The sequence below is a fragment of the Pinus tabuliformis genome, chromosome J (genome assembly GCF_031772625.1).
Source record: "Pinus tabuliformis cultivar Carrire ecotype Pingquan chromosome J, CPIR1, whole genome shotgun sequence".
NCBI classification, from domain to species: domain Eukaryota; kingdom Viridiplantae; phylum Streptophyta; class Pinopsida; order Pinales; family Pinaceae; genus Pinus; species Pinus tabuliformis.
This window is the reverse complement of record NC_142295.1, coordinates 161628005-161639709: the sequence shown is the minus strand read 5'-3', so window position 1 is coordinate 161639709 and position 11705 is coordinate 161628005. Positions and strand designations below refer to the sequence as shown.

Here is an 11705-nt window from a genome sequence, read left to right as displayed (position 1 = left end):
TTCATTTTAAATTATTATTAATTATAAAACATATATATATATATTTAAATAAACATATGCACATTTAAAAATAATAAAAAAACAATCCTAAATAATAAAAATGTAATGAAATAAATAAAAATCAAATTTAATTTAACACATTTATAATATTTTTTCCAACTAAATAAACAAAATTGTCTTTAAAATAATTCTTTATATTCAGTTTCTAACACATATTCGATTCGGTTTCTAACCCATGTGATTAATACTAAATTTTTTTGAAAGAATTCCTATTCTCTTTAACAGTTATGGAAAACACTTGTAATTAACAACCCAAAATTCCATACGACATATTATTAGATCATATACCTAAATCTCAATAGGTTTCATTGATTTTGAATTTTCACAACAAACTTGAGAACATAGATCTGAATCTCAATAGCTCACTCGATTAATACGGCAGGTGAGAGCATAGATCTGAATATAATAGCTTGCAAGGGAAGAGAAAATTTCTGTAACATAGAGTTTCGATCGAATTCTATCCCCGTTGGGATTAAGATATAGCTATCTTCCTCCAACTTAAAAAAACTAAATGAAAATTTGGATGGAATTAACATATACCTATCTTCCTCCAACTTAAAAAACTAAATGAAAGTTTGGATCTCATGATACTCCACTGGAATCTACTACCCAAATTTCATGCCACTATATATATGCCGCTATATATAGTAAACTAATAGAAGCCGCTATATAATATGCAAACTAATAGATGCCGCTATATAATATGCAAATTTCATCATGAAATGTGAAAGATCATCACGGTTACACTTTTACCCTTTTACTTGGGGGAGATCCTGGAGGTGAGGGAGGTCTTTTACTTGAGGGAGATCCTGGAGGCGGGGGAGGTCCTGGAGGTTTGATACTTTCAACAAAATTCAAAAGGTTGTCGTAAGAAGGTCCGCTTCCGTCTTTATCCACAGCGCTTTTGGCCCGCTCTCTCAGTTCCTGAGCTCTCATTCTCATATTCTTCCCTTCCTGCTCCGCCAAAATCATCTTCACTGCTCTTTTCACGTTCTCTTCATCCGGCTTACTAGTCTCACCGACGCATAGTCTCGTGGCTATATTCAGTCTTTCTACTACGAGCTTCGAGTTAAGTGACTGCTCTGGAAAGATGGGCCAAGTGATCATGGGTACTCCCATGCTTATGCTCTCCAGCGTAGAGTTCCACCCGCAGTGAGTGAGGAATGCACCGATGGAAGGATGCGATAGAATAAGGAGCTGAGGCGCCCAACCCCGTATAATTCGCCCCTTCCCTATCTCTCCCTCAGGCACTGGATCGGGTGCTTCAGGCTTGAGCTCCCTACGTCGTCCGATGGCCCAGATGAAAGCGTGCCCGCTAGCTTGCAAGCCTGCCAACAACGCAAAGATTTGTTCGTTGCTGGGAATGAACATGCTCCCAAAACTCACGAACACTACGGACTCCGGTCGTTGGGAATCCAGCCACCGCAAGCACTCTACATCGTCGATATCCGCCGGCTTGCCTCGGAGGATATTCATCTTTCCACGATCGACTCCTTGCTTGTCGAAAACGGCGGGCGGGAGTAGCGGACCTATGTTCAACACGGGTGCCCCAGTCAAACTCTTCAGGTGATCGATCCCCGAGGAATCGATGCCATAAAACGTATTAATGAGTATGGTCCGGTGGTTGTCTCTGGTGCGGTTAATCTCGCTAACCCAGAAGAGCGACGCCTTGGGATCTCGCATAGACGAGGGAAGGTCTGACATGCGCAGCTGGATGGGGAAGCTCAGTCCGGGTGGTACAAAAATCTCGTCGTCAGCTTCCGGGATGACGTTCTGCAGCTTGCAGGTGGCGAGGGCGTGGAGCACAGACACGGCGTATGCCCCGGTAGTGTAGAAAGCAACGCTTGAGATCCCGAACTTGGCAGCGGAGCTGTGAATCCGTTCTGAACAAAATACGTCACTGATGATGCAAGCCGGAAAGCCACGGGGAGCGTCGGCATTGTTATTCCTCTGTTGGTGCAGCCATTCTTCGAAGGGCCCGTCTATCTTCTCCATGGCGGTGACATGGCAGAGAACATTTCCTGAACCTTCGGTTCCTGGGGACGGCTCCTCGCGGGGAGTGGATGTCAGTGTTAGGAACTGGATGTCCAGATTCGAACTCTGTACCTCAGCCTGGAGGTGTTTGGCGTGCAATGGAAGCGCAATATACGAAACGGCGAGGCCTAGTGAGGCGAGACGTTTGGCCAATTCCAGAAACGGAATTAAATGGCCTTGCATACTACTTGGAACAAGCACTACATGGGGTTTGCTTTCTCCCATTAGCAGAAGTACAGTAATACCCACAATGAGGTTCTGCAGTAATACTACTGATCGACTGATATAGAAAAATTTCCAGGTCTGGCCTTCGTTGAATAAAATTTCAAACGAACGTGGGAAAGTTGCGGTCCGAGATGCGGATTATACGCGTGCGTGTTTCTTTGAAATGATTAGTGGTACTGCTACATACATATAGAAGAAGGGATGTGATTGAAAGCGTTATGAGTGGCAGAAGAATGGAATGTGGATTTCATTGAGCTTTGAAAGGCAAAGGGCGGGCAGCTGAGCGAATCATTCTGGTTATTGATCTTCTGCATACTACTAATGATGATGGTATCGCATGTGTGTGTGTGCAGATCGAGATGGAGTATGAAGAAATGGCATGTACGGTTGTTGTTATTACAATCAAAGGGGTGATGATAGGTTGTGCATTGTGTTCTGCGATTGGACCACACGGAGACTTGAATGGTGTGTTCATTTGGTGAAGTTAGATAATTGATTACTATCAAATATCAGATATCAGATGATTAAGGATTGCCATGACTATAGATGCAGTGATACGGTTATTGTTATTACAACTAAAGGGGCGATGATCCTGGTGTTGATAGGCTGTTCTGCGATTGATTGGACCACACTTACTAAGCACAACAGAGACTTGAATGCCGTGAAGTAAGATAATTGATATTATTATCAAATATCAGATGATGATTAAGGATTTCCATAACTGGAGACGCAGATAATGATTAAGGATTGCCATAACTAGAGACGCAGGGATACGGGTCTGCAAAATATGATGATTAAGGATTGCCATAACTAGAGACGCAGATCAAGCTTAAGGATGGCCATAACTAGAGACGCAGGTATACGGGTCTGCAAAATATAAATAACACGTTACATAACACTTATTTAACCATTCAGGAATAACCCAATATTTAACTATATTTCAACTTCTTTATATAAAATTTAATTTAACTGAATATTATATTATGATGCATACTACTCATGATGATGAAATCGCAGCCGGATGATCATTCCCGTTATTAGTAATGATAATGCTGATATCGCAGCATGTGTATGTGTGGAGCACGAGGAAATGGTGTTGTTGTATAATAAGATAACATTATTTTGTATCTTAATATAATCTTGTTTATTGCATAAAATTTGGCTTATATTTAAAATTAAATATAATTTACCTATAACATAATAATAACATTTAGCTATATTAATATTATGTATTTATAGCATTTAGCTATATTAATATTATGTATTTATGTTTAGTTATAGTAATATTATGTATTTATCTTTACTATGTTATTGTCCATAATTATTAAATATTTATTATTATAATTGTTAATATATTTTATATATTTACTTGGAGTATATTAAAAATATTAACTAGATAGTTTATATATTAATCTGAGGCAGTTTAGCTTATAAACCAAATAGCTTTTTTCACTGGAATTCACCAAAATCCGGCTATACAACTTCAAGATTTTTAATGAGTTTCCGAAGAAAAACACCTGGATGATGAAAGAACCCACCTCATGAATGTCTTTATTGGTAATGATTACAACAAGAATGAGTGTCTTAAATCCTTACTTAAAGTTAAAAAGGGTCCTAAGGTTAAGAAACATCTTAGGGATGATGAAAAACACCCGGATGATGAAAGAACCCACCTCATGAATGTTTTTATTGGTAATGTTACAATAAGAATGAGTGTCTTAAATCCTTACTTAAAGTTAAAAGGGGTCCTAAGGTTAATAAAGATCCCAATGATGATGAAAAACACATGGATGATGAAAGAACCCACCTCATGAATGTTTTTATTGGTAATGGTTACAATAAGAATGAGTGTCTTAAATCCTTACTTAAAGTTAAAAGGGGTCGTAAGGTTAAGAAAGATCCCAAGGATGATGAAAGAACCCACCTCATGAATGTTTTTATTGGTAATGGTTACAATAAGAATGAGTGTCTTAAATCCTTACTTAAAGTTAAAAGGGGTCGTAAGGTTAAGAAAGATCCCAAGGATGATGAAAGAACCCACCTCATGAATGCTTTTATTAGTAATGGTTACAATAAGAATGAGTGTCTTAAATCATTACTTAAAGTTAAAAGGGTCCTAAGGTTAAGAAAGATCCCAAGGATGATGAAAAACACCTAGATGATGAAAGAACCCACCTCATGAATATTGGTAATGGTTACAATAAGAGTGAGTGCCTTAAATCCTTTCTTAAAGTTAAAAATGGTCCTTAGATTAAGAAAGATCCCAAGGATAAGTCTTTAGGGGTGCATCTTTCATTTATCCAAGGGACCACTGATAGGATTTCTAGGATTATGAGGAAACATGAAGTCCCCTCGGCCTTTAGGCAACTAAATACCATTAACAACTCTCTGAGGTCGCTCAAGTACCATGTGGACCCGAAGAATATGAAAGGTGTTTATCTCATCCCCTGTTCATGTGGTGCTCCCTACATTGGTGAGACTGAATTGTCCATAAATCAGAGGATTCATGAGTATGCGAAATACATAAAACATGGGAGGACGCAGAGGACACATTCTTCGACTTTGGTTGAACATGCAAAAAAGACTAAACATCATATATGCACTGAAGATGCACAGGTCCTTGCTAAAATTGATCATTTTCATCACCATAAGTTCACAGAAGCTATAGAAATTGAAAAGATGTGTGGGAATCTGATCATTTCCATCACCGTAAGTTCATGGAAGCTATAGAAATTGAAAATATGTGTGGGAATCTAAACTGAGACGATGGTTCGAAGACTAGTAGGTGTTAGGACCCTCCCTTTTCCTACTACTTTTAATTTTTATTTATTTTTCTAGGTTTTCTTTATCTCCTTTCTTATTGTTATTCATTATTTTTATTTATTGGTATTATTATTACTTTTTCACTTTAAGGGTAGATTTTATTTTAATTCTCTTATCTTAATTTGAAATTAGAATATTAGAGTAGATTTTAATTTTAATCTCTTTACCTTTTTCTAGCAAGACATTTGTGTAGTTATTCAAAGATAAAAATATAATTTTTCTTAAATAAATATTTATTTACTATTTAATTATTCAAAAATTTTATTTTTAGTTCGTCCTAACATTTTTATTGTTTAGTTATAGGTTAAAATGTAAATATTCTTTATTAGTTAAAAGGAGTTTGTTCTAAATATTTATAAGGTATTAGTTTAGTCAATCTATAATTTACTAAATTATTCATTTATTTAGACTTTTCTAGGAATTTAATTATTCTTGTAGGGATTTACAAGATAAGCTCCTCAGAAAAAACACCAAAGGACACCGCTCACACACAGATCACAGATCAATACACCAGTATTTTTGACGTGGTTAAAACCCTCGAAGAGGGAAACAATCCACGGCCTGAGCCAACACGGCCACTTCAGGCAATTTATTAATAAAAGAATGAAAATTTACATAAGCTTCTCTCATGGACGGGTTAACCTACAAATGACCCTCCATGCTCTTTAAATAGAGATCATGGACCAATCGGGTGTTAAGCCATGGATCAAGTGTCGGTAATACCGAGGAGAGAATGAACCGTCGGATCACTACATATCGTGACCGTCGGATTGTAAGTTACAAAATGTACATAGTAAAGAAACACACTTTACCTAACTCTATACTAGACCAAGTTATACTTAACTATTTCCTATGTGTCGAAATATCCTAACATCCCCCCTTAAGAACCACTTGGGATAGGATTGAAGGATTTACAAATATGACACAATAGGAGAAGGAAGGAGGCACCAGAGCCTACCCCCCCTTAGTGACAACTTCCTGAACTCCAACCATAAATCGAAGTTTAGTGAACTTGGCCTCTGTGAGAGCCTTTGTAAAGATGTCTGCAACTTGATCATCTGTTGAACAATATTGCACTTCAAGAACATGGTCGTGAATGAGCTTTCTGATGAAGTGCATGTGCAATTCAATGTGTTTGCTGCGCTGATGTTGGACTGGATCTTTGCATAGTTGAATGGCACTTTGATTATCACACCAAAGTGTATTCGGATGCTGCTGCTGAAAGCCAAACTCTGATAGGATCTGACGAAGCCACAAGGCTTCCTTACTGGCTTCTACAGCACCACGATACTTTGCTTTTGCTGAAGAAAGAGAAATGGCACCTTGTTTCTTGCAAGCCCATGTAATAGGTCCTGAACCAAGAGTGAACACATAACCTGCAGTAGACTTTTCATCATCAGGGTCACTAGCCCAATCCGAATATGTGAAACCAACCAATAGAGGAGATGCTTCGGCACTGTAATGAATCCCAAACTGAACTGTACCTCGAACATAACGAAGTATTCTTTTAGCTGCTTTCCAATGACTTTCACGTGGGTTTTGCATAAACCGAGCAACAAGGCCAACAACAAAGGAAAGGTCAGGACGAGTATGGGTTAGATACAAAAGTTTTCCTACAAGTTGATGGTATAAGGTAGCATCAACTTCAGGAGAAGTACAAGTGACTGAAAGTTTGACTCCAGACGGAAAGGGAGAAGGGGATGGCTTACAGTCTTCCATGTGAAAATGGCGTAGAATATCACAGGCATACTTGGACTGGGAAAGGGAAATATCTTCCTTGGATTTCAAGACTTGAAGACCAAGAAAATAATGTAAGTGTCCTAAGTCTGTCATTTCAAACTTCCTTTTAAGGCTAGACTTCACATGGTTTATAAGGTTGGGATCACTACCAGTCATGATAAGATCATCAACATAAAGAACAAGAATGATAAGAGACTTGCCCACTTTCTTGGTGTAGACAGTATTGTGAGAATGACACCTAGAAAAGCCATTTTCTACAAGAAAGTTATCCATTTTGGCATACCAAGCTCGAGGATCTTGCTTGAGACCATAAAGGGATTTCTTAAGCCGACATACAAGGCTGGAGTCTGTTTGTATAAAGCCAATAGGTTGTTCCATATAGATTTCTTCATGCAAGTCCCCGTGCAAGAAGGTAGATTTAACATCCATCTGATGGACTTCCCATTTGAAAGAGGCAGTAAGGGAAAGAACAAGGCGGATAGAGTTCATTTTGGCAACAGGGGAGAAGGTTTCAGTGTAGTCAATGCCTTCAACTTATGAAAAACCCTTAGCAACAAGACGAGCTTTATGTTTATCAACTTTCCCATCTGGTCCATACTTGGTTCTGTAAACCCATTTGCATCTAACAAGTTTTCATCCCTTTGGTAGAGGAACAAGATCCCATGTATCATTTGCCAATAATGAATGATATTCTTCATTCATAGCTGCTTCCCAATCTGGATGGCCTGAAGCTTCTGCAAAGGTGTCAGGATCATAATTTACTGAAGCTTGAGCCAGTAAAGAAGAGGCTCTATCAAACTGAGAATGTGTACGTCACTGATCTGTAGGATCACTGGCAAGATCACCTGCTGCATCCCGAGTAGCACAGACCCATTTTGGAAGTTGAGGCGCTGAAGGAGGATCCTGAGAATGTGGGGGAGGATTTTCATCCTCGTTTTCATCATCTGAAGAAGAAATATTTTCAAAAGTAGAAGAGATAGGGAGAGGTGGCACATCCACCGAACTAGGCTCGTAGGCCGATATATTTTCAGCAAACTTTACATCTCTTCGAATGATAAAATTTTTGGACTTAAGTGGAATAAGTCTATATCCTTTGACATTTTTAGAATATCCAAAAAAAATACATTTTTCACTCTTAGGTTCTAAAGCTTTATGTTTCTCATCTGGAATATGAGCACATGCTTCACTTCCAAAAATACGAAAGTGACTTACATCTGGTTTAATTGAGCTCCATGCTTCTTATGGAGTGATATTCTTTAAAACCTTAGTAGGAGTGCGATTTATTATGTAATTTGCACAGTTAATTGCTTCTGCCCTATAATTAAGACTAAGTCCTTTAGATTGAAGCATACAATTAGCCATTTCCTTTAAGGTGCGATTCTTCCTTTCAGCTACACCATTTTGTTGTGGAGTATATGGAACAATATGTTGCATTTGAATTCCATTCTCAGTGCAAAAGTTGATGAATTTGTTGTTAACATATTCTCCACCATTATCAGTTCTTAGCTTAAGAATTTGATGTCCAGATTGTTTTTCAACAAAGGCCTTAAAGGCCAAGAACATGTTAAATACTTCACTCTTGAGTTTTAAGAAGTATACCCAAGTACGTCTGGAGAAATCATCAGTTAAAGTTAAGAAATACTTGTAGCCAGAGAATGAAACAACTGGAAGTGGAGCACATAAATCACTATGCACGAGCTGTAAAGGGGCTGAGGCGTGCCAAGAGGCACATTTTTCAAAACTATCCTGATGATGTTTTCCGAGTACACATCTAGAACAAACACCATCTCTGCAAGATACCATTGGAAGACCTGTCACCATATTTTCTTTACATAGATTATGAAGGGAGCGATAGTTTAAGTGACCAAATCGCTCATGCCAAATTTTGCTCACTTCATCGTTATGAGAAACAAATACTGAGGGAAGATTTGATGACCCAAAGTTGTGAAACTTATACAACCTTGTAGAATCATCAGCAATGCCACTAGCTAAAATCTGTCTAGGATCTCTTAGGTCCTTAATTACAACATCGTGAGGTGAAAATTCAACGATTTTACCTTCACTTGAATGAGTTATCTGATATACAGATAGAAGGTTGCAGGATAAGGTTCGAACACATAATACATCATTAAACTGACCATTGTCTATATGAACAGTTCCAGTCCCTACAACACTAAGAGATCTATCATCACCAACATATATATTTTTGGTGTTACAATCATTTAAAGAAGAAAACATGGCTTTATTTTTGGCCATGTGATAAAAAGCTCCAGAATCAATGAACCACTCATGAGAATGAGAAGAAGAAGATACATTTAGTGCATAGCTAGACCGAGATGCTTGACAACCACATGCAGAAAGTGCCATTCCTGAAGATGAAGTTGAAGTTGAAGAGTGCTCCAAATGGATGTTATGCTTCTTCATTGCTGCTTCCAAGGCTTCCATCTTCTTAAAGCATTTGGATTCTAAGTGGTTATCTCGATTACAAAAGTTGCAATGTCTATTAGTCTTCTTCCCTTTGTTTTTATTTGTCTTATCATTTTGTTGAAATGATTTTTCATTTTGAGGCTGAAATTGCTTAGGACCCTTGTTTGGTTTAGGACCATTCCTTTTAGGATACAACTTCTTAGGATTCTTTGGATTTGGTTGCTATTGGGCAGCTAACGCTTTCTTGGAAGAGTTTCCAAGATTAATAAGACCAAGGTGTAAGAGTTTTTCTTGTTCTCTTATTAAAGAATCACAAAAAGAACCAAAGGAAGGGGACTTGTAGTCTTGTCCTTGAGAAATGAAGGCTTCTCTTGTAGAATGGAAGGTGGAAACAAACACAGAGTAGGCTCGTCCCAACTTAGTAAGAATGGAATAGATAAGGTTACTATCTTCTTTCTTAACCTTAACACCTTCCAAGAGAAGTCTAAGGGTCTTGAACTTGGACAAAAAATCTTCAATGCAAGAAAAATTATTGGGGTCCAATGTAAGCAACTTATTTTCAAGTTGATGGGCTCTAAGTTCATTTTTTATTCCAAAAACTTTAGTAATGTGTTTCAATGCTTCATCGGGAGTATCAAGTTCTGCAATATGGAATCTAAGATCTAGAGAAATAGACATCCCTATCAACCAACGTTCTTGATCTTGCCTATTTTCCCATTTAGCTGCCTTATCTTCATCTTTCGGTTTGGTTTCTTGGCCTGAGGCTATTCTGTAGAGACCTTTACTTCTAAGTAAATCCACAACGTAGGACCACCATTGGAAGTAGTTGGTGTTATCAAGGATAACTTGGCATGGACTTTCGATTTTAACAGAAACTGACACTATAGATGCTAAAACTAAGTGTTCCAATGGAAAGATCTAGAAAAATTAGGCTGTTTAAAAAAAAATGGTTCTGAAAACGGCTTCCGGATGAAGAATTTATGGCTTTTTGAAGAAAATTTGATGAAGATGCCGACGAAGTGCAGGAATGTGCGGAAATGAAAAATCCACCCCCATAAAAAGGAGACTTGAACTCAAGACCTATACTCTCATAAATTAGCTTTGAACCAAGTGGGCTATACAAAAAGTTTGAGAGAGAGAGGGGGGGTTGAAGCTTTGGGTTGCGTGCTTGCTTTGAGAAAGCTCTTTTTCCCTACAAAACAAAAAACACAAAACCCAACACGGACATACAAAAAAAAGCGAACCTTGTGGCTTGAAGTTAGCTTTAGCCAGAAACTAAATATTTTCCTCAATGTTTCTGATTTTCCGAGATCACACTAAGGCGCAGCGGAAAAGAGCATACGCATGAGAAAAATCCTTTCTTTCTGTTTCTAATTTGCCCAGATCGCACAGAGTCGCGGGGCAAAGAGCATACACAGAAATGAAAGGTATAGATACAATAATAAAAAAGGCTAAATAAACTGAAACCGAAATAAACAGAGAGAAAATAATTGTAAACTGCAAATAAACACTATATACCTCCAGATCTTAAAAATGACGTAGCTAGGGCTACCAGAAACCTTTTCGCGTGAAACGAAAGGGTTTCCACACTGGAACAGATGCTCCCAACACAATAGAGTCGTCCTCTCGGCCTGAAAGTAGTCAGAAACAGTAGATCTAGGAAATGACAGTCAGATGCAGTTCTACCGGCTTCAGATTTAGATCACCAAAGGACGCGGCCCTCAAATAGCTCTGATACGATGTAGGAATTTACAGGGTAAGTTCCTCAGACAGAACACCAAAGGACACCGCTAACGCACAGATCAAAGATCAATACACCAGTATTTTTGACGTGGTTAAAACCCTCAAAGAGGGAAACAGTCCACGGCCTGAGCCAATGCGGCCACTTCAGGCAATTTATTAATAAAAGAATGAAAATTTACATAAGCTTCTCTCATGGATGGGTTAACCTACAAATGACCCTCCATGCTCTTTAAATAGAGATCATGGACCAATCAGGTGTTAAGCCACGGATCAAGTGTCGGTAATACCGAGGAGAGAATGAACCGTCAGATCACTACATATCATGACCGTCGGATTGTAAGTTACAAAATGTACATAGTAAAGAAGCACACTTTACCTAACTCTATACTAGACCAAATTATACTTAACTATTTCCTATGTGTCGGAATATCCTAACAATTCTAATATTTATATTTAGTTAGTCCCAACATTTTATAGTTTTTGTAGTATTTAAATATATTTATTATTCATAAGTCGTTAAGAACTTAGGTAGCCAATTCAATTTTTTTTATAGGGATTAATTTTATAATTTAATATTTTTAACATTCATTTTTCTAGTTAAATTATAGATAAGATATTTTATTATCTAGTCAAACTAGCCGTTATACTACAAC

At 37.9% G+C, this 11705-nt stretch overlaps 1 protein-coding gene across 1 annotated transcript; it reads right to left on the bottom strand.

The window, feature by feature from the left end:
- Positions 1-801: 801 nt before the first annotated feature.
- Positions 802-2319, bottom strand: LOC149226174 (scopoletin glucosyltransferase-like). The gene has a single exon (XM_089380130.1). It carries the CDS (start codon positions 2317-2319, stop codon positions 802-804), a length of 1518 nt encoding a protein of 505 aa, XP_089236256.1.
- Positions 2320-11705: the final 9386 nt, after the last annotated feature.

Bases quoted from the DNA above. Each gene is read 5' to 3' on its own strand.
- LOC149226174 (XM_089380130.1), bottom strand. From the start codon at position 2,319: ATGGGAGAAAGCAAACCCCATGTAGTGCTTGTTCCAAGTAGTATGCAA.